At 40.6% G+C, this 23461-nt stretch overlaps 1 protein-coding gene across 3 annotated transcripts in view; it reads right to left on the bottom strand.

Moving 5' to 3' along the window:
* Window positions 1-264: 264 nt before the first annotated feature.
* The window catches only part of Tek (TEK receptor tyrosine kinase), a 103658-nt gene continuing 80461 nt past the window's right edge, over window positions 265-23461 (bottom strand). For 2 of the 3 annotated variants that reach the window (XM_070008281.1, XM_070008300.1), the window contains 11 exons: window positions 19461-19760; window positions 17495-17649; window positions 15640-15850; window positions 14246-14356; window positions 9307-9497; window positions 8079-8192; window positions 5622-5692; window positions 4654-4694; window positions 3736-3832; window positions 2159-2258; window positions 265-1294 (listed from right to left, as the gene is read on the bottom strand). In XM_070008281.1, the coding sequence (XP_069864382.1) occupies window positions 1220-1294; window positions 2159-2258; window positions 3736-3832; window positions 4654-4694; window positions 5622-5692; window positions 8079-8192; window positions 9307-9497; window positions 14246-14356; window positions 15640-15850; window positions 17495-17649; window positions 19461-19760 (1466 nt within the window). In that variant the 3' untranslated portion in view covers window positions 265-1219. The remainder of the gene's footprint in view (window positions 1295-2158; window positions 2259-3735; window positions 3833-4653; window positions 4695-5621; window positions 5693-8078; window positions 8193-9306; window positions 9498-14245; window positions 14357-15639; window positions 15851-17494; window positions 17650-19460; window positions 19761-23461) is intronic. The other variant, XM_070008290.1, reaches the window with a different exon arrangement.

Here is a 23461-nt window from a genome sequence, read left to right as displayed (position 1 = left end):
TGAATAGCACGAGGTGTTCTCTTCATCAGCTACCTAATGGAACCTACCTATTTAATATACCTATTTAATACACCTTACAGGTAGTACCCATGGTTGGAGAATTGACCAGTCTTGTGAGCTTCAAACTCATGTCTGATGGAGTCTACTCCTCAGCGGCTCTGCAGACTTAACAGTGACAAGTGAGAGTTCGGTAATTTAAGACATTCTTCATAAAGTATAATAAAGATAGTTTCCAAGGCCCATGAGACACACTTCTGAACAAAATGTGGATAGGTAAGACATTTTATTCACTTATAGCATGATCCCAGTGCAACATCTGCTTATAGTATAAATGATAAAACTCACAACTGATCAAAGCTAAAACTTTGTACACAGTACAATACACTTTGGGATGTTAATTCAATAAATGTCACACATTAATGTCACTCCTGCCTTTCTAGTTATATTATTTCTTAAACTACACAAGTCAATATTACCTGAGGAAGTACAAGAAAATGCCACTAATACATCTATTAGCATTATTTATACTTCTCTAAAGCATTATAAGCTTCCAAGAAATGTATTAGATGTTAACCTTCTGGACTGACTTGGAGGCTATAGAGACTCAAGGCAAAGTTGTCACGTGACCAGATGAAGTTGGAACCATTGCTACAGGTGAGGGACAGGACAGAGAGCCAGGAGAATCTCTGCTACATCATTTGGAATTGTTAGCCTCTTAAATACTAGTCCACATCCTGTTAAAACTCATCCCTGTCCCTCACTTTTCTTACCTCTACTGTCAGGCTAATTGTTAGGTTTCTTAACAATATTTTACTTCTGCACTGCAACACACTTCGTAGTATTCATGTATACAGGTAAATATAAAAAATATCTAGGACAAAAATGAGTTACGTCTTAAGTAACTGTATTCTCATGCCTTCCTACAAAGTCCACATTTTTAGAAAAATATATTATATGAAATCAACAAACAGGCATTCTGATTTCAGCACATTCTTCCTCAAAACAGTATGTACAATCTCCTCAGAGTCTGCGCATTCTCTAGATCCACACAGAGGCAGGGTGGGGAGGGTGTGTGTGTGGGGGTTCAAGGCTCCTGACGTAGCGCCATGTATGTACACTTCTATATCACATCCGGCAGAGGCTGGCTGATTTGCTTAGCAGCCCTCAAGGATCTCTCATGCCAGGAAAAAGAAGTCGAGGATACGGAAGGTGCTCTGTTCTAGGCCGCTTCCTCAGCAGAGCAGTCAATTCCTGCATAGGTAAACTTCTCATAAAGCGTCGTGTTCACGTAGGTCTAGAAGAGCAAGAATGGTTTAAAGGTATGCATTGTCTTGGGTCTGCCTCTGTGTGAGCAGTTATGTCTATACCCTGGATTTTAATTTGCCTCAATTCACATACTATGTCCTTGGGGGACAGTGGACTTTGTCGTATATGGTTGTGTTTTTTTCCCCCTGAAATTCATCCCTTGGTTACTGCAAGGAATATTTTGATACTCCATCAATCCTTTCCTTTCTCTCATTACCCCTCATTGGTCCCTGCCGACAATGTTAGATTTCCTAGGACTCCCTTCTCTCTAATCTTACACTGTGCCATGTGGTCTCACCTACATCTCTGGTTATATTACCAGTTGGGTTTTGATGATACTAAAATGCCATTTCCTTAACCTAGATTAATTATTCTGTTGACCCCCACATTGGTACAGCCAATTACCTTTGATTCTTTAATAACCCTGATTCTTCATAGCATGCTGTTGGCAGGTTGTATGTCTACTTGCTGTGTCCTTGGGCAACTCATTTTTACCTCTCTGAGTTTGTTGCATTTTTAAAAGTAAAGGGTCAGAGTATATGACTGAGATTCCTTCTAGCTCTCTTAGGTGAGTTCTAAGTATGTTTTACTCTGCATGTATGTGTGTGTGCGCGTGTGCATGTTTGTGTATGTGGGGGGGGGTCTATGTTTGATTATATCTTGCAAAGAAATCTTAGTTCCTCCAAATTGTAGTTTCTTCAAGTTGGGGACACATCCTTTATGTCCTTGTAATACCTGAGGTCAAGTCCAAAAATGTTTGTGGAACTCTTATCAAGGATTTGTTATGAACCACCATGGGTATCTCAGGGATTCCATTTCAGTTCAGAGTCCCCTCCTTGAAATGTATGCTTACCTTTCGTTCTTCTAACATCCTGTTTAAGGATACCAGGATCTGGGCAAATGATGGCCTCTCATAAGGCTTCTCCCTCCAGCACTGTCTCATTAGGTCATACCTTTGAAAGGAAAGAGTTACAACAGAGTTAACTCCAGGACTGCGTCAGTCTTAGTGGCAGGCAAGAAAAGGGGGAGAAACTTAACAGCTTGATGCACACGAATGAACTCTGGCAGCCAAAGGTGGAAGTATGGAACCTAGTAAGTGTCCTTTGCTTCTGTGTCATTTCTTAGTTTCTTATCAGGTCAACACACTGGTCTGTGGCCATACTTCCACCAATGTGGTCAGAAGTACTCATTCTTAGTTATTGGGATAATACAGATTCCTGGGACCTTCCATAGACCTAGAGGATGTCTGGAGTGGACTTAAGACTCATATGCTTACCAGATGCCTCAGACAAGTCTTATGTATGTATGTATAAGAAGTACTTCTACCTAAGACATCAGAGTTTGGCCTAGGGGTCATAGATGACACATGCTACCAAACATTTCTTAGTCATGGAAAATCTCCTTCAGAAATGAATTCCAGGAGAAATTTGAGGGGTTTTTGTCTAGTGACCATCCAAGGATATCCTGTAACAGTGACATCATCATCATCATCATCATCATCAGTTACTTGACAGTACTGGGGTTCTTAGACCCTGTGCTTGTTAGGCAGGTGCTCGACCACTTAGCCCCAGCTTTAGTTGGCTTTTCAGACAGGGTCTGAGGTTTGACCACGGCTGGCCTCAGACCATGATCCCCTATGTATGTCTCCCACAAAACGGGAATGGCAGTGGTATACTTCCATGTTCATGTGTTGAAATGGGGTCTCATTAACATTTTGAATCGCTGACCTTAAACCAAAATGCTCCCAAGTGTACCATGCCTAGCCTCAGTGGTATTAGTGATAAAGTAATAAAACACACACACATTCTGTGTGTGTGTGTCTGTGTCTCTGTCTCTCAGAAGTGGCAGCATCTTGATAACCTAGAGCCCTTCACTCTTGCAAGGACCTTAGTCAGCTTCTACCAAGCCTGGTTCTGTAAGGGGAGGGGGGGGGTCACCAGATCTAAGTGTTCTTTTTCTCTGAATAATTCTTATTCCCAAATAGAAATCTCAGCAGACATTGACTTCTTTCTCCCTAAGGTCCCATACATTTATTTCTTCATGGACAAATTGATTGGTTTATTTCATACTTCAGTTTGTATTGTTCTGCATTTGTTGTCCCTCTTCATCTCAATTTTTCTGAAAGGTTCCTTTCAATTCCTTCTAGATTTCTATGCCAGGATATCAACTGCTCCTTGCCTCTTGCATGGCAGTCTTAGTAAAGAGGTGCCCATCATTTTTTTCAGCTGTCTGGGATTTGAGTGGATGTATATCAGATGATTTCCCCATCAAAGTCAAGCAATTAAAGGGTTAAAATAAGATGGCCCTAGAGATAGGCTGGAAGTGTGACTCAGTACCTCCTCAGCAAGTGAAAGGCCATAAGTTCAAACCCACGTAATGCAAAAAACAAACAAAAGTGAAGAGAGGGCCATGGGACAAGGCCTGACTTACACCTCATCATCACAGTTCAGGGGCTTCTCCAGCCTGTAGCCCTGGGGCAGCTTTTCATAGAGCTCTGCACACGTCATCCCACAGTAGGGGGTACCACCTGGAAGACAGGAAGTGAGGCCTGAGTCCCTTTGATATGGAAGCCTGGGTCTCCAGCTCCAAGCTCCAAAGCCAAGATGGGAAGAGGGAGGGTATGGAGGGGGTAAGCATCCAGTGACTCCCTCTGAGCAATCCCATTGCCCACCAGGCTGGACTTCACCACAGACTGCCACAAAGACCCAGCTCAGGCCTCATTTCCAGCAGTGCTGAGACTCTTCCCAAAGCAGAGCTCCTGTCTCTGGGGTTTTTCCTTTCTCTTTTTCCTTGTTCCAATTATGCAGTTTCTATTTTATTAATACTAGTTATTGTACAGTTTTAATGATGAAAGTAGTATCTATTCATTGTTTAAAACTTGTAATACAAAAGCAATAGTAAATGAAGGGAAAACCCATAATAGTTCTTAGCACATTTCTGGGTAGCACCTCATTGATTAAAAAAAATATATATAAAGCCATACATGGAATTTTCTTGGCATATGCATTTTATTATGTTCTTCAATTGCCTTAGAAATGCAACTTGCACTGGCTAAACATGTTTCCAAAACTGGAGATATAAACTTACTAAAGCTTTATAAAATCTGTACTTAAGAAGTAACAAACAATCTCTAATGATGTTCATGGCCACCAGGTTATTATTAAATATGATGTGACGTATATAGCTTTCAGAAAGAGAAGTGTAGAGATAACTGTGCTCATCATGGAAGTCTGTGAGCTTGCTGCATCTGGCAGCGGTACCCACAAATGCCCTGGAGCATCCTTAGGAGGGAGCACTGGAGGGTCCTTTGCCCAGAGTGTCTTCTGAAAGGTAAATGTAGATACTCACCTAAGCTGACGATCTCCCAGAGCAACACACCATAGGACCATCTGCAGGAGGGACAGGGATACAACCAATCATCAGCTTGAACAGATCAACCACTCCATATCTTGCCCCCAAAGCCAGGATGAGTGATCCTCAGTCAGAAAGGAACTATTACAGAGCCACATACATAGGATCAGCTCTGCTCTTCTCCAGATAGTGGGAGGGTGACCACAGGGAAACAGGGCTTACTTTGACAAAGCGCTTGCTTAACTCACTTCAAGGTGACTCCATAGAAAACAAGTGAAACCCTAAACCAGACAGAATCTGAGTTAACTCCTACCTTTCCCACTCAAGACAAGTATAACCTGGGACAAATTCCTGAATATCTTGGGACCTCTAAGTGTTCTTTTCTGAAAGTGAGGACATTAATCTTCACCTCAAGTTTATACAAAGATAATCCATCCACAGCACTTAGTACACCCTGAGGTCACGGTCATTAACAGTCTCCTCTCCTTTCCTTCATAACCAAAAACAAGTAACCAAAATCTTCATGGCCTCAATTTTTCTTTCTAAAAATGGGAAAAAGCAAAATGGCCTAAATCCAATCTCAGTCCTTCCTGTCACTGCCAGCCAGAGATTTGTCACTGTAGCTACAAGCAGATGTGAACTCCATTGTCTGGCCTTATTCTCAACCCACTATATATGAGCCCAGAGCTCTTCTGGGCTGCTTCCCCTGAGCTAGTTCTAAAGTGTAGAATCATGGGAAGGCCCGGATGCCCTTTCTCTGTATAGAGCAGTCTGTCTCTGACAAACCAAGGAACTCCAAAACTTGCCACCAGTGATTTGCAAACTTCCTTCTGTGACTTCATTTACTCCACAAATTTATTTCCTCTGTAGAGACACAGGATATTCTTACTTCTCTTTAAAACCTCTGTCAAAGGTGTGTATGTTCTAAGGAAAAGTAATCCCTTACCAAGAAGGAACATACTCACACATCACTATTGGTGGTGTAGACGCTGTAATTTAGTGACTCAATTGCCATCCAGCGCACGGGGAGCCTGCCCTGGGGAGACCAAGATGAGATGCTAGTTAGGACAGTATAGGGACTCTTCACAGGCTCTCTGTGTGCCTAAAGCTAGGGCGTTCTCCATTCTTGAGACCCAGAGGGAATTCACCAGACATAAGGCACAACAGACTCAGGGATCTGATCATTGTTTTGTGAATGGCTCCACTATGAGTGAGCAAGTTTTCATGGACAAGCTAATATAAGGCTTACCTCTGCGAGCCCCTATAACAAATTATACCACAGCTCAAGTGGTCGAGTGCTTGCCAAACAAGCAAGAAGCCCTGAATTCAATCCCTAGTACCTAAAAGAACCAAAAAATGTGCATTTATCAATGCTTGTTGTGCATTTATTTCTGCGTGTGCATGGGTGCACATTTGACAACCACTGAGTCACTCCACTGAGTCACCTATGGCTCTCAGGGGCACCCAAGGGCTTCAAGGGGAAGGCAGGAATGGAACCAAGAACTGAGTTGTGATATAGGCAAGGAACGGGGTCACCTTGAGCTGGAGAGACCAAGTGTATCTGGCGTAAGAGAGATATTTTTCCAGAAGAAGGGACTGCTGTGTCTTTGTCAAGGAGCATCATCAGGGAAAGAAAGCATTGCAGACCACAAGGAACAGTGTGCATATCTATCATCAAGGCTGAAAGAGCACACCAGAGCCCTTTATAGTCTCAGCTGGATAAAATGAGGAATGTACAGGGTGAAGCGTGACTTCCTAGATCCTGGATTCCTCAATGATTTGGGCTCCTTTCTATCTACTCACTTCAGGAGTCCTATTGTTTGTCTTTGAGAGACTAATTCCTCCCTCCCAGATATTTGTCCAAACTTTTAAAGGCAGTATAGTTTATTCTACATTAGCCAATGGGTGAGGCTGACTCAGAAAGACTGTAAGATCTTTCTCAGCCCTTTTCTGCAGGCCTTTTCTAAGACTGCTGTCCATGAAGCCTCCCCACTAGAGGGCAGAGTGGCTGTTTCCTCTGGTCCAATTATTAAATCATAGGTTTCCAATCTCATTGTACCTTGGCATCATCTGGTAACTTTAAAAAGATATGAATGCTTGAGTTCTACCATTTATATACTCTGATTCCAATAGTCAGGAATGGCTAATCCAGTATTCTGGTTTTCCCTTCAGAACTCTTAGGTGTTTTTACTGTTGCAAATATATACTAAATGATTTGGAGTCCATCCTTCATCATTGAAATTAGTTGATTGATTGATTATTATATTCTTTCAGGTGTATGCTGAGTCTGTAGCATATAGCAGACTCAGTCTCTGCTTTCAAAGAGCTCAAAGGTAAATATGATTATCAATTACAATAATGATTAAGGGCTCAGAGGGAGGAAAGCTACTATGAATGGGAACACAGAGAAGGTACACTGAATGGCCCACACAGGGGAACTCTACAGGGATTATGACATCCCCTCCCCAAGGCTCTGTGTTCAGTTCCTCCCCAGAAAGGCAGAGTAGTGGCTTGTTGTCAGCAAGCATAAATGGACGTTATGATTCCAGCGTGGCCACAGAAGCAGGAGGACTTGTTTGCCTCTTCCTCTTAGACTGTTTGGTTAGGTCCTACTCCAACCTTGCATTTGAAGATAAAATATTGCTATTTGGGAGAGTGGCAATCATTAGGGAAAAGTAAGCTTGGTTTTGGACTAAGTGAATGATGAACATTTAATGAAGAAAGAAATTTTATGTGGGTTTCTCAGAAGTTTTACATTTTTATAGGGCCCTATGTGACTTAAGGACCCATTTGTTTCTTTCTTTGATCTAAGGGACAGAGGCTAAATTTTTATTTTATTCCTGAGTTTGCCATTTGTATGGAAGGGTTGGGAGCTGGTCAAAAGTTTCTCAGCAAGACACATGAGGGTCCAGACTGGATATAGACCAGACATCCTAACCAATGCTTAAATAATCCAATTTGTGGCCATGGGTGACAACATCCCTTTCATTGTAAACATGAAGACTGGATGATGTTAGGAAACCAAATCTAAAGGAACACTTATTGCCCTAGCTGATATCTGCCAGGATACAGAGAGATGCCTTTGACCCTCAGAACAGTGCTGTCATAAGGGACTCTAAGAGAAAGTCCCTAGGAAAATACTCTTTTTTTTTTCTTGTTGTCAGTCATGGGGCTTGAACTTTGGGCTTGGACACTGTTCTTGCTCTCTTCAGCTCAAGGAGAGCACTCTACTGCTTGAGCCACAGCACAACGTCTAGTTTTCTAGTGGTTTATTGGAGATAAGAGTCTCACGGACTTTTGTGCCCAGGCTGGCTTTGATCCGTGATCCTCAGATCTGAGTAGCTAAGATTACAGGCGTGAGCCACCAGCACCAACTCCTGGCTCAGAAAATACTCTTATCAATGTTAGTGGGCTGAACTTACCATTGTCTTTTTCACGTAAACTTCTTGACCTCGGGACAGTCCAAAATCTGCTATTTTGGCTACATAGTTTTCCCCAACTAAAATGTTCCTGGCAGCCAGATCCCTGTGGATAAACTGAAATTAAAAAAAAAAAAACATCATGTATTGTCAACATACTACGTATGTTTTCACTGTATTTTGTTAGCAGAAAACCTTAGCACGGGGAAGGTTGCGGGGTACAGGGTGCAGTGAGGGTGGGGGACAAGAAGTGGCACTGTGGCTCAAAGTGGTGGATTGCTAGCCTTGAGCAAAAGAGCTCAGGACAGCACCCAGGCCCTGAGTTCAAGCCCCATGACCGACAAAAAAAAAAGTCACTAGCACCTGGTTCCCAGAAAGCACCTCTCCACAGCTCTGAGAGAGTGGATTCTGCCACATGGCCCCACTATATCCTAGGAAAAGCATTTCAGGAGGGGAAAAAGCTGTCATTATTATTTTTTTTTTGCAGTGGAGTTCTTCTGCCATCATGAGTTATTTGGAGGCACACCATGCTCAAATAAGCTAAGGCACCACACTGGATACAAGCCACAAAATTCACTAGCTAAATATGCTGTCTGCACTAACATTAAGTTCCATATAAATAGACGGGATAAGTTAAAGCTAGAGAAATTCTAAGAAGGAACTAAGGAAAAGAGGTTGGTGGGGGAAAACATGCAAACATAGAAACTGCCTCTCACAAATAAGGGAAAGCATGGACCTTTAGTCTCTCTGGGCAAGTGAATATGTTGGGTGGTATGCAAGCATATACAAATGTATTACATGAAATAGGAGAGATTCAAGGGAGATCTCAAACAGTGTAATTCCTTAGAAAGCCAAAATCAGAGTGGAACAAAATAAAACACCAGAAAGTGGGTACTCAAAAGGGGCAGGGATTGGGTTGTAGGTCCTTCTACTATGGGTAGAAGGGAGGGGGGTAGACTAATGAAGAAGAGAATAGAAGAAAAATGGAGACAAGAGTCCTACAACATTAAGAGGAGTGAAGGAGAGGGTTTAGAGGAGGGATGAGTGAGAATATTGAAAGGGGTGACATTGATCAAGATATAGTATATTCATAAACAGTCGTTAAATGGCAACTCCTTTGTACAAGTACTTAAAGACATTTTTTTAATGATTCAAAGGAAAAAAAGAAAGAAACTGTCTCTTGAGAGAGCTCCACAGGAAAGCTGGCCAGAGCAAGGTCATCCCAACACACCTGTTTCTGGCTTAGGTAGTCCATTCCCCGGGCCACATCTGCAGCAAAGTGCAGGAGCTGTTGTGAGGAAAGTGTGGATGCGGTGCTGTTGGCAATGGCAAAAGCAGGGTCAGTCTCCAGCACTCGGCTCTTGCGCAGGAAGTCCAGGAGGTTTCCATGAGGGGCATACTCAATGGCCAGATATAAGTAGCCTGTGGGAAAAGTAGACAACATGCCTTATCAGAGACTAAATGGCTGTGGAATCCTTGAGATGTTCTATGTAGACTTTGGAAATTGCATATATATATATATATATATATATATATATATATATATATATATCCAGTGGTAATGCTGGGGACAGGGCAGGACAGAGAGAGTGACATCCTTATGTGACCATCCAACCTTGAGCTCCTGGTCTCCTTTCCAACTCCTACTCTGCTCCTACCAGACATGTACTAACAACCGTCTGGAATTCTTTTATTTGCTTAGTGATTCTCATTAGCATGAACTCAGAGCATCCTTGTCCACATCCAAGATTCCTTCTCCTTAAAAAAAATTTTTTTAACCCAGCATTTAACAACAACTTAATATAGGCCAAGAATGTTATTCTAGTCTACTCTTAGCTTTCCTTGAGATCATCAGAAACAACAGCAAAGATTAGCACCCATAGTAGAAGGACCTACAACCCAACTTTCTCTCCTTTCTCCAACTTTCTCTTATTTCTCCTCGACTTTCTCTCCTCCTTCCCCAAACCGTAGTAAGTCATCATATTGCTGATCAGACCACTGGCCAGCAGAGTCTATCTTTAAAAATGACACTTTGATTGAACAAGTTTACACTCCCACCAATGCAGTAGGATTTCCTTCTTGCCACATCTCCTCCAGCATCTGTTGTTATTAGAGTTCTTGATTATAGCCATTCTAACTGGGGTGAGGTGGTATCTCAATGTTGTTTTGATTTGCATTTCTTTTATGGATAGAGAGGTTGAGCATTTCTTCATGTGTCTATTGGCCATTCTTATTTCCTCTTCAAAGAAGTTTCTCTTTTAAGTTTTTAGCCCACTTATTTATTGGGCAGTTGTTTCTTTGAGGATTTGTTGTTGGGGGATTTAATTTTTTCAGTTTCAAGTATATTTTAGATATGAGACCCTTGTCCATTGTATGGCTAGTGAAGATCTTCTCCCAATCCATGGGCTTTCTATTGATCTTGCTAGCTGTGTCCTTTGCCATGCAGAAGCTCTGCAACGTCATGCAATCCCATTTGTCCAACCTTTCTTTGATTTGTACTTGTTCAACCACTTTGGAAAGTAGTATGGAGGTTCCTCAAAAGACTCCACATAGAGCTCCCTATGACCCAGCAATCCCACTTTTGGGCATTTACCCGGATGATCACAAACAGGACCATACTAAGGATCCAAGCACAACTATGTTTATTGCAGCATTATTCATCATAGCTAAGATACGGAACCAACGCAGATGCCTCTCAATAGATGAATGGAAAATGTGGTGTGTGTGTGTGTGTGTGTGTGTGTGTGTGTGTGTGTGTGTGTGTGTGTGTGAATTCTATGCCTCCATCAGAAAGAATGACATTGCCCCATTTGTTAGAAAATGGAAAGACTTGGAAAAAATTATATTAAGTGAAGTAAGCCAGGCCCAAAGAAACATAGGTCCCATGGTTTCCCTTATTTGCAATAGCTAGTACATGTGTAGGACAAGCAGAAAAGGTCAAAAGCTATGTACATATGACCATATAAGATGATGTTAAGCGAAATGAACCCCAAGATAGGGACACAAATATTTCTTTTCTTTCTTGCTACTGTTTCTAACATATTTATAATGTACCATGTGATTTTTAAATTTTTTTATTTATTTTTTATTGTGAAAATACTGTACAGAGGGGTTACAATTACATGGGCAAGATAATGAGTACATTTCTTATGGAGCATTGTAGCCTCCTCCTTTGTTTCCCCTTCTCATCCCTTGCCATCCTTCCCCCTCCTACTCAATCCTCCCTGCCCCCCCCCTCCACCAAAGTTTTAAAGTTCGTTTTCGACATAACAATTTGTACTTCTCATTGTTGCAACAGGTCCACCTGTATCCTTATTTAAACGACTTGTTTTTCCCCTTCCCCTCCACAAATTATACCGACATCAAATACAGTGAAAGCAGGGGTTATACTGTGGGGGAGGGACATACAAAGCAACTAAGAAATAATCTTATAAATGCGTTAGAAACAATCGCATGAAAGAAAAAAACATTTGAATACATATCTTAGGGTTCATTTCCCTAACATCACCTTATCTGACCTTTTCTGCTTGACTCAGACATATACTAGATATTGCAAATAAGGGAAACCATGGGACCTATGTTTCTTTGGGCTTGGCTTACTTCACTTAATATAATTTTTTCCAAGTCTTTCCATTTCCCAACAAATGGGGCAATGTCATTCTTTCTGATGGAGGCATAGAATTCCATTGTGTATATATACCACATTTTCTTGATCCATTCATCTACTGAGGGGCATCTGGGTTGGTTCCATATCTTAGCTATAGTAAATAATGCTGCAATAAACATAGTTGTGCTGGTAGCTTTAGTGTGCTCTTGTTTGTAAACATTTGGGTAAATGCCCAAAAGTGGGATTGCTGGGTCATAGGGGAGCTCTATGTAGAGTCTTTTGAGGAACTTCCATAGTACTTTCCAAAGTGGTTGAACAAGTTTACACTCCCACCAACAATGCAGTAAGGTTCCCTTCTGTCCACATCCCCTCCAGCATCTGTTGTTATTAGAGTTCTTGATTTTTGCCATTCTAACCCATGTGATTTTTTTTGTTTCTTTGTATGTTCCTCCTCCACAGTATAAACCCTGTTTTCACTGTATTTGAGTGGGTGCCCTGCATCTTGTATATACACTTCTCTAATTTGGGGAGGGGAAGGGAAAAAAATGCTTAAATAAGGATACAGGTTGACCCATTGTAACAATGAGATTTACAAGACACTATGTTGAAAACAAACTTTACAACTTTGGCGGTGGGAGGAGATTAGTTGTAGAGGTGGAAAGGAAGGGATGGTAGGGGAAAAACAAAGGAGGAGGCAGCAATGCTCAAAAGGAAATGTACTCATTACCTTGCTTATGTAACTGTAACTCCTCTGTACAGTATTTTTATAATAAAAAAGTACAAAAATGACACTTTACTTAAAGAGAAAAGGAAACAAATTTTAAGAAGTAAAACTACAAAAACTATTTCTAGAGTAGTTGTGGTCCACTGTCTAATTCCAAATAGTTTTCCTCTTTTTAAATTAGCATTTTGCATAATAACAATTATACAAATTGTATAAATTGTACAAATTACACAAATTAGCAATTGTACAAAGGGGGTTCGTTGTGATATTTTCATATGTGCATATAATGGATTTTGATCAAAATCACTCCCTCTGTTACCCTTTTTGTCTCTCCCAACTTTTAAACAAATGTAGCAGGTTTCTTTCTTCCATTTCCATGCATGCATATAGTATATGAAACCTTAATCATATTCACTCCCCTTCCCCACTTCTGACACCCCCTTCCAATTCCAATTCCTGTCATTCTTTTTTATTATGAAAATATCTACATTCCTAGTATGAGACAGCATGCAGTATTTCTTTTTTCTCTTTGTCATTCTGATTTTTAAAAAAGTATTCCGAGCTAGTGAAAAGTTATTTTTCTGCTTTTTTATAGGAAAATTCTTTTTGAAAAATCATTCATGTAAAATGGCAGATAAATCAGAACTTGAAGATATTTTAAGAAATCGAAATTCAGTGTCTGAGAACAGATCTTCTAGTGCTGAATTATAAGGAAAGACAAGTTTAAGTTCCAGTGGGAAGATACTTTTCATATCTTTACTGAGTTATAAATTTGAAAGACCAAACAATTATGTGTTAATGTTTTAATAGAGCAAAATTTTAGGATGTGAGTTTTTCTGTTGTGGGTGGACTTTAAAAGAGTTCATTTGCTACTTTCCCACACTGACGACTGTTTCCAAGAACTCACTCAAAAACAAATGTCATTTTTTCATTAATTAGCCTAAAGGACATGATCTAGCTTTCAGAGCTGTACCTTTATTGGACCATAGAATGATATATTGTTTAAAAGCATTCATATTTTTAGTTTAATAAATTGAGGAAATGGAAGTCATCTCTTTTGTATTGTTGATGTTTTTGCTGCCAAGTCAACAAAAGGTTGTCAACATTATAAATAATTACTGCACAGAGCTTTTTTTTGTGCATTTGGGAGCAAATTTTTCCATGAGCAATGCAGCTTAAACATAGATTCCAAACTGCAAACTCATATAGCCTGCAGTTATAACCTCATAAAAGATTTTTTACTGCATCTATTTCACTCAGAGCTCCTAACACACACTTCAGTAGCAAGTGCTCAATAACGATTTGGATGTATTGTTTAAAAGCATATGTAACAAAGAGCAGTTGTAGCTTCAAGATAATTGTACATTGAAGCACTTTGAATGGAAATAAATATCTACCATATAGACACTTACTTAAATGTCATCAGTGTTTGCACATTACCGTACACTGTTTGGATTTGTGGCATTAACAAGGAGCCTCAAGGAGCAATGAAAAGGCAGATAATAAAGAAGAACCCACTGGTAAGTATTTCCCCACCACTCCCCTTGTAATAACAGTACTTGAGGAAATCCCCACATTACTGAGTATGAGGGTGGGTAAGACCCTTGGACGGCCATGGCTAAACCACCTCGAAGGCCAAATGATCCAGTTTCAGCACCTGCTTCCAAAAAGATGGCCAATCTTAGCACATCCATAACTGGGAGGAAATACACATTCCAAAAGGAACTACAATAAAAAAAACAAAGGTAGCATTCTTCAGATCATTATCTTTCTTATTTTCAGTGTGGAATGTGCCTGTTTTAATCTGGAAAGGAAAACAAGAATAAGAAAGCATCTTACCTCGATGTTCACATGCTCCCAAGAGATTAATGATGTTAGGATGGTGTCCAAGTTTACAAAGAACTTCCAGTTCTCCTGCAAAGTCCCTGTGGTCATCTTTGGAAGCATATTCTAGGAAGGAAGACAAGGACTGTGACCTCTCTTCCCTGCACCTTCTTTCCTCTCATCCTCCCCATGACCTTCAGGTGCACTCAGTCATCATCAAGTCTGGGAAACTATACCCAAAACAGGAGGGCTCCTTAAACTCAGCACTGCTGAGTTGGAGCTGGCGGTTCTTGGTGATTTGGGGGATGCTCTACGCATTGTGTAGGGCACGATCTCCACATACTAGATTCCAGCACCACAACCAAACCTGTGTCTATATCCAGACATTGCCACACATCCTTAGGGGGCAAAATTGCCCTGGAATGAGAACCACTGCTCTTACATTTTGTTAACTCTCAATAGACTCAGGAAAGGACTTGATAGAGGTAAGCTGCACCCATTTTTAATCTCTAGTTCTCTCAGCTAAACATGTTATCTAGAGACAGATAGATAAAGAGAAGAACCAAAATGACATTTTGGTAAAATGTCATCAATAATGCACATGCTTTACTTAATGATATTAATTTACTCTCTCTGCATTCCCCCCCCCTACATATTATTAACACCAATTAGTGGTATAAGAGGGTTTTATGATCACCTAGGCATGCAATGTATCCTGATCAGACTCACTACCTCAGTCACTCTCCCTCATCTTTCCTTCCCCACTTCCAAAGCCCATTTATTATCTTTCTTTGTAACAAACTAGTCACACTCTAATGACATTTTATAAAAAGTTGTCTAGTCAGGAAGCTGGGTTGGATTTTCTTCTATTGTTTCATCCCTGTCTAACAATTTCTCTAGAAATTTTGATGCACATAACCTATGACTCTGTGGTGGTAGTCTCCAGACTAAATCCCTAAATCTTCGGGAGTTAGCCGAGATGCAAATTCTGTGTCCCTGCTCAGACTTCCTGACTCAGAAACAGTAGTATGGGCCCAGTACTCTGTTTTGGAACAACTTTCTAGGTCATATTGATACAGGTTGATTTTGAGAACTACTATCTTATGAGAAACAATGCTGCCCATAAGTTAGTAGTATATGGAAGAGGAACAACATTTCCAAATCCCCAGGAAGCAAGACACTGGTGTTCAAATAACCCCCCCTTCATCTTTCATATCTATATCCTGATGCTAAATACACTCCATCTCACAAAGGAAGCATCACCTTCAGCTTCACACACACAGCAGACACATCTGACACCAGGCCAGACTTCTGGCTTAGAGAACATAAGACACAGAGGAAAGATCTCAACAGGAATCACATATTCTCCCCACCCTACGGATGTGCTGGCTCTCTGTCTCAGCACTGACCTTTCATCCTCTTGATGGCTGCATCCATCCGTAACCCATCCTTCTTGATGCGTGCCTTGAGAACCTGGCCAAAGTTGCCCTCACCAATCACATCTTGAAACTTGATGTCATTCCAGTCAAGCACTGGGTAGATAGTGGGATCCGGGTTGTTTTTGGCTTTCCTGTTCAGGGCTAGAGTTCCCGAGTTGAACTGCACAGCTGGTTCTTCCCTCTGGAAAAAGAGTTTGTTTTATTTTTTTCACTGTTTTTTTGTGTCAGGATTTATTTGTTTGTTTTTGAATCATTACTCTATGTTGTACAAGAGTTTCTGGTGTTGTATCCAAACCAGGTAAAGAAATAGTGGAGGACACTATGAGACAGTGTGGGAAATGACTAACCCACTCCTGATGTCTAAAAAACACATAGATCTAAGCCTAGTTCTTGGCAAGAAAGCCCATCTACCTGCAAAGACTGGAAAGACTGAAAAAGAAAAGATGGCAGTATGTGTGGTACATGTTTGCATTCCCAAGTTAGTTATAGTAGAGTTTTCTACTCAACTGTGCAAAGAACAAGTGGCCAGCTCTGGCTTTGGAAACATAACTTCAAGAACCCATGTGGACCAGCCATAGGCAGCGTCTAAATAACAGCCATGCTAGTATTGTGGTCCTCCTCCATTCCTGGAACTCTCAACCTCCCTTTAGCGCTCTTCCATCCTAAAGTTTAGAGTCTCTTATGCCTTCCCTGCATCAGGATGACTCATGTTTACAAGCAAAACCTAGCACACCAGGTCTTGTTTTCCTGACTTCAAATGGCTCCTGAAAAGCCATTAATATAATGATAAGCTCCAGAATTTCTATCGCCCTTGTTAGCCCTTTCTCTCCAGTGATAGACTGAGTTGAGCCAGCTCTTGCCTGAATCCAGACAATGAAGTTCCCTTATAAAAGGGAACCTTGGGTACTCAGGTGCATGAAGGAACATCTCATTGGGAACAGGCCATGGTGCTCAGTGTTTTTACATACAGAATTGACAAACTTAGGTATAAAATAATTCTGGAATTTGAAAGCATAAGCTACAGAACATCCAGGCTTTAGTATAGCAAAAGGACTCAGGTGTTGGCAATGTGTGGTCTTGTAGACATTTGTTGCTGGTCAGAATTCCTACATAAAAGAATGAAGCTACAGTGCTACAAAGTTTGATGGCAGGCTGTTCCAAAGAGGCTCATGAGAATATATAACTCCCATCCTCATGAGAGCTGAGGAGTAAGAGAGATTTTAGAAATAGAAAGTGGTGGGGGCAGGGAGGGAAGAATAAGAAATACAAGGAAATCTGTGTAATAGATCTTATCTATGACATTGAAGTCCAGCTGCCTTCCTGCTCTTCCTTACTGAAAACGTTCAATTCACTCTACTGAAGGATTATGCTCTCAGGATGTGCATAGATCACATCTTGGGAATAAAGAGGAGGTTATTTTGTTTTAGACCTGGTTATCTGCACAATAATTAAGAGTACTTTTGAGCAAAGTGTTGGTGGATCAAGCCTGCAATTCTAGTTACTCAGGAGATTACCTTGAGATCCCAATATCATGATTTTGAAGCCAGCCCGGACAGAAAAATCCTTAAGATTCTTATTTCCGATTAGCCAGCCAAAAAGCTAAAAGTGGAGCTGTGGCTCAAGTGGAAGAGCACCATCCTTGAGCACATTAATATTCTCTTCACTCTTAAATTTGTTCTTGTTTGGATAAAAAATTACATAGTCCTGTTCTTTGTCATTGTATAAGGGACATTACTTGCCTTGCAAATGCATTCACTGTTTTAAAGCAAGGCTCTACTTCTGTGTGGATTAGCTCTTTTTAGTTAATAAGTGGATAAGACACTACCACGTTTTGAAAGGCTTGAGCCATTCTCCTTTGGACATTTGCTCTCTTCAGCTGCAACATGATCAGAAAGGCCAACAGCACCGTCAGGCAGGTCATTCCCGCTGAGCCAAGGATGGCTATAAGCAGCATCTTCCCTCCTCCAAGGTCTGCTGAGGCTGTATAGGGGAACAGAGGTGAAGCAGCTGCATTAGTTTAGGTACAGATGAGCAAAGAAAGACCATCTGCAGGAAGAGACAGAGAGTAATGGGAATGTGACAGTAGCCCTAGACCTGCCACTTAATTATTGAGTCACCTTGGGCTACTCATTTGTTCTTCTGAAACTCAGTGGAAAAGAGTTGAGCTCAAAGAGCTATTATAGGAGCTTAAAAAAAAATGTGCGCAGGACAATGGCTCATATCTGTAACTTAGCTCCTTAATAGGCTGAGATCTGAGGATCATAGTTCAAAACCACCCCAGGCAAGGAAGTCAATGAAACTCTTATCTGCAATCTAGCTACCAAAAAGCCAGAAGTGGAGTTGTGATCTCAATGGCTGTGAGCACAAAACTTCAGGGACAGTGCACAGACCCCAAGTTCAAGCCCCAGAATCCGCACATAAAATTTTCAAAAATTAAAGAAAAATACGTGCAACTGTGATTTAAAAATGGCAATGTGCTAACCATTTGTTGATATCATTTATTCAACTTTAATTTTAAGTATGAGCCCAAGTAGATGAACATACTGAATAATAACAATGACTAATTATGTATAATAACTTTGAGAGACTAAACCTTTTCTTATCTTAATCCCTCACTTTTCAGAAATGCTCTAATGTTCTTTGATGCTAAGAGCTTAAGAGTCCATAAGATATTTTCCTTGTTTGTTTTATTTCCCTTGTTTTAAAAGGAGAAATCGCTAAAATTAATTGGTAAATGCATGGCCCCTTGGATAGTTCAAAAAAGTTTCCAGAATAAGCAATGAAAAACACAGTTTGTCTTTTTCTTGACTAGTTAGTAATCCTCAAAGAGAAGCAAGAAATTTCCAGTATTATATAATTTTCTGAAAAGTAGACCGGAGTCAAAATAATAAATCTGTGAACACCCTGAGGATACTCCCGCACCTCCATTCCCGTGCACACACACTACACTGCAGGGCATCATTTGCAGGAGAAATCATTTGCATGGCTATGAAGTTGACCTTCACAGTGCAGCTTCAGCCATACCAGGGCCTTGCCTCCCTTAATTACCATCAACAAGTTTTTATGACAGTAGGAACTATGGAGAGATCTCTTATCTATCTCAAAGAGGCTCCTTTCTGGGGCTGGGAAGGTGGCTCAGTGGTAGAGCGCTTGCCTTGCATGCATGAGGCCCTGGGTTTGATTCCTCAGCACCACATAAGCAAAAAGAAAAAAGCTGGAAGTGGTGCTGTGGCTCAGGTGGTAGAGCGCTAGCCTTGAGCTGAAGAGCTGAGGGACAGTGCGCAAGCCCAGAGTTCAGGCCACATGACCGGACTGACCCCCCCCAAAAAAAGAGGCTCCTTTCTCCAAGGTGGGGAGTTGGAGGTAGACATGGAGGCCTAACAACCTGAATAGAAAAGTAGAAGAAAACTCAGACTGTCATAATATCAATTAAACGAAAAGAAAGACTTCATGTTGAGAAGACTGGAAGGCAGCTTTGGGGCCTCCCACTGAAGCTTTTACACCACCCTGCCTCCCATAAGTAGGTTCCATATGCTTTTTTCTCCACAGTAGCAAAAGTCACACACCCTAGAGTTTTCTTATGTTGCTATTTTTTTCCTATAGCTTAATACCAGAAAACAGATCAACAGGATTCTTAAGGGGAGCATTTTGATTTCAAGGACCTATGTAGAGAGAGCAAGGCCTACTAGGATGAATATTTGGCACACACATGCAGTAAATATCTCAAAACAGTGAGGATTTTCTTATGTTGTCTAAAAATATTCTTATAAATACCTGGCCAGTCTACCAACCTTGAGATTCTGAGAGGGTCATTAGTTCGTGAGAAAAAGTCGGGTTGCTTGATCCTATGTTGTTCTCAGCAAAAATGTCTACCTGGTAAGCTGTTTCAGGCTCGAGGCCCTTGAGCTGATACTGAGTGATGGTGGCATTCTTGATCTTTACATCGATGTGCTGGTCTTCATTCTCACCCTGAACCTTGTAACGGATGATAATGGAAGAAATAGAGTGGCCATCCAATATTGTCCAAGAAATCACAGCTGAGGTGTCTGTAACGTTGGAGATCTTGATGTTTTCTGGTTGAGGAGGGATAACTAGAAAGGTAAAAAAGAATTCATTTAAGATACGCTGCCATTATTTACCATAGCTAAGATATGGAACCAACCCAGCTGCCCTTCAGTAGATGAATGGATCAAGAAAATGTAACACACACACACACACACACACACACACACACACACACACACACACACACACACACACACACACATACACACACTGGAATGCTATGCCTCCATCAGAAAGAATGACATTGCCCATTTGTTAGGAAATGGAAAGACTTGAAAAAAAATTATATTAAGTGAAGTAAGCCAGGCCCAAAGAAACATAGGTCCCATGGTTTCCCTTATTTGCAATCTAGGACAAGCAGAAAAGGTCAAAAGCTATGTACATATGACCATATAAGATGATGTTTAGTAAAATGAACCCCAAGATAGGGACACAACTGGTTTTTTTTCTTGCTATTGTTTTTAATGTATTTAAAATGTACTATGTGATTTTTTGTTTCTTTTGTATGTTCTTTCCCCACAGTATAACCCTTGTTGTCACTGTATTTGATGTCAGTGCCCTGTATTTTCTATATACATTTTTCTAATTTGGGGAGGGGAGGGGAAATGACAAAATGCTGAAATAAGGATCCAGGTTGACCCATTGTAACAATGAGATGTACAAGACAGTGTTGAAAATGAACTTTACAACTTGGTGGGGAGGGAGGAGTTGGGGAGAGGTGGACAGGGAAGGGATGGTAGGGGAAAAACAAAGGAGGAGGTAACAATGCTCGATAGGAAATAGACTCATTACCTTGCTCATGTAACTGTAACCCCTCGTACAGTATTTTTACAATAAAAACACATTTAAAAAAAGAAATGTTGCCATCTCAGATTATTCATGTTAGCTTGTATACCATGGATGAAAATAGGTTTTCCCTGACTCCAAGTCCACTGGTAGTGGTACCAGAACCTTTGCAGAATTGAAAGATAAGCACAGACAAGGAAACAGCAATGTGTGACGCTCTAGGCTTCTTGAAGACCTCAGAAATCCCCTGCTACACAAACTTACGTATACTGTTCCAGACACCAGATGAAATAAAAAGATCAGAAGAGCTGACCATTACATCGTGCTTACAATATACCAGGTGTATAACTCATTTCCTCTTCTTGATAGTCTTACTGTAAGTACTGACACAGAGCTGTATTGTGACCCAGGCAAAGTCACATGGCTGTTAAGTAGAAGAAACAATACTTGACTCTGACAGGCTGGCTTTAAAGACTATCATCTTAGCCACTATACCGATTGGCCTGTCTTCCCTAAATGCATATATGTGCAGTAGGAAGGCCAATGTGTCCCTAAATGTAAAGCACTTACTAGATAAAGCCCTACAGGGATGTAGAGGGAAGTGATCACCTTCCCCTTCAGGAGACAGGCAGCATGAGAAAGGGAGAGAGGAAGAGATCTCTGATGTTTCCAGGGGACAAAAATGACACAACCAGAACCATACCTACAATCTCTCTGGGATGCCTTTCCCAAAGGACTCAGGCTATAAGGTAACTGAGGCTATTTTGTGCTGGGATTCTACATAGAGACCCTTTACTTACACAGGCAGATAGATAAGCAGAGCTAATGCTTTTATTATACAAATTTTAGAGATGAGAAAACTATAGTGTCTATCACTTAAAGGACTTGCATATGGCCCAACAAGCAATTAATAGACTTGGGCTGTTCTCTGTATATACCATTGAATTTCCATATAAAATTTGCTCTGAAGCAAACTGGAAACTTTGAGTTATGTCTTAAGTTATCTTCGTTGTATCTTAATTCTCAGAGATGCTTCTTGATTCTAAATTTCATCTTTCCATCATAACGAATCCTCTATCATATCCCTTAGGTAACCATGGCAGCTTATAAGAATTAGATGCTAGATTTTGGTGTTTTCAAAATGGATTACTTTCTACATTTAGCATTGGTGTAAATTACTCCCAAATCACAATAACTCATTAACAATATATCTTAACTTCCTTTATATCTACTACCAAGCTTTTTGTATATTTTTATAAAAGTCTACAGAAAATAAACAAATAATATTAATAAGTATATTTTAAAAAACCAATAGTCCATGAATGTAAGAGGTTTCAACTTTCCTACTTGCTGAAGCAATGAAAATTGAAATGAATAATTGTGTGTATTGGTATTTGAACTCTGGACCTTGTACTTGGTAGACAGCACTCAGCACTACGCCACATACCTCCAGCCTCCTCCCTTTTTTCCTGGTTTGTATTAAGATAAGATCTTTCTTCCTGCCTAGACAAGTTCCTGGGAACAATTCATCTCTTAGCCTTCCTCCTAAGCTTCCTGCCATGGCTAGAATAACCAGTGCATGCTTCAGCCTCCAGCTCTCTTTGAGAAAGGGCCCAGGCTGGCCTAGAACCGTGATTTCCCAACCTCAGCATGCTTTGTAGTCTAGGATGATAGGCATACACCACTACACTCAGCTATGGGTTATGAAGAGGTCGTGATATATCTTTTTTCACTTTTAACCTTGGCAACAACAAAAAGGGATGGGGGTGCAAACACAGAGAAAGGATGGAGATATAGAGGTGGGCTTGGAAATACAAGCACTCACACATTGTGCAATGCACACTGAGCACCACTTTAGAGTAAAATCGTCCATGAGTTTCACTTTTGGACATGTTCCCTAGTAAAGCTCTCCAGTCATGCACATGGCTAATGCATTATTACATGTAATAGTAAATAAAACACATCCAAATGCCCATCTGAAAGGAAATGAATAAATGACATGGTATAATCATAAAATATGCCTATAACAAAGTTTGGACATATGTCATAGCTATACCAAACTAACAGATAAACATCTTACTTATCCAGGTATTATTAGCTTACACCTATTATCCTAGCTACTTAGGATCTGAGGATCATGGTTCAAAGCCAGCCTGGGCAGAAAGTTTGTGAGATTCTTATCTGCAATTCATCACCAAAAAGCTGGAAGTAGAGCTGTGGGCTCAAGTAGTAGAGCACTAACCTTGAGCATAAAAGCTTAAGGACAGCACCAAGGCTCTAAGTTCAAGCCCCAGGAATAATGTGCGTGTGTGCACATGCACACACACACACACACACACACACACACACACACACACATACACACACACAAATCTTATTTATTCAGCAAAGAATGGAACCATTGATACTTATGGATCCATACTAAAATTATACAGCAATGAATACAAAGACACATAAACTCATACTTCTGGTCATCTCTTGAGTGAAGGGAGTAAAAATGGAGTCACAATAATGATCAAAGGAGATTTAACACAATCATAGCTACTCAGGAGGCTGAGATCTGAGTCTCATGGTTCAAAGCCAGCCTAGTCAAGCAAGTCCATGAGACTATTTCCAATTAACTACCAAAAGTCAGAATTAGAGCTATAGCTGAAATGGTAAAAGAAATAACCATGAGAACAAGCTCTCAGAGACAGCGCCTAGGTCCCGAGTTCGAGCCCCAGGACTGCACAAAAAAGAAGGGAAGGCTTTAACCTATTTGAATTGTTACTAATTTGAACAAAAATGTTGAAAGCAAATATGACAGTGAATAGTTGTTAGTCATGGGTGGCAAGACTATATGTTTTGTGTTATTCTCCACGTGGTTCTATAACTTTAAAATTTCACAAAATTGGGCTGGGAAGGTGGCTCAGTGGTAGAGCGTTTGCCTTGCAAAGCATGA

This window comes from Dipodomys merriami, unplaced genomic scaffold (assembly GCF_024711535.1).
Source record: "Dipodomys merriami isolate MVZ:Mamm:240054 unplaced genomic scaffold, mDipMer1.0.p SCAF_11, whole genome shotgun sequence".
NCBI lineage: Eukaryota > Metazoa > Chordata > Mammalia > Rodentia > Heteromyidae > Dipodomys > Dipodomys merriami.
Note: the sequence above shows the minus strand (reverse complement) of the source record. Positions and strands in the feature narration are given on the sequence as shown.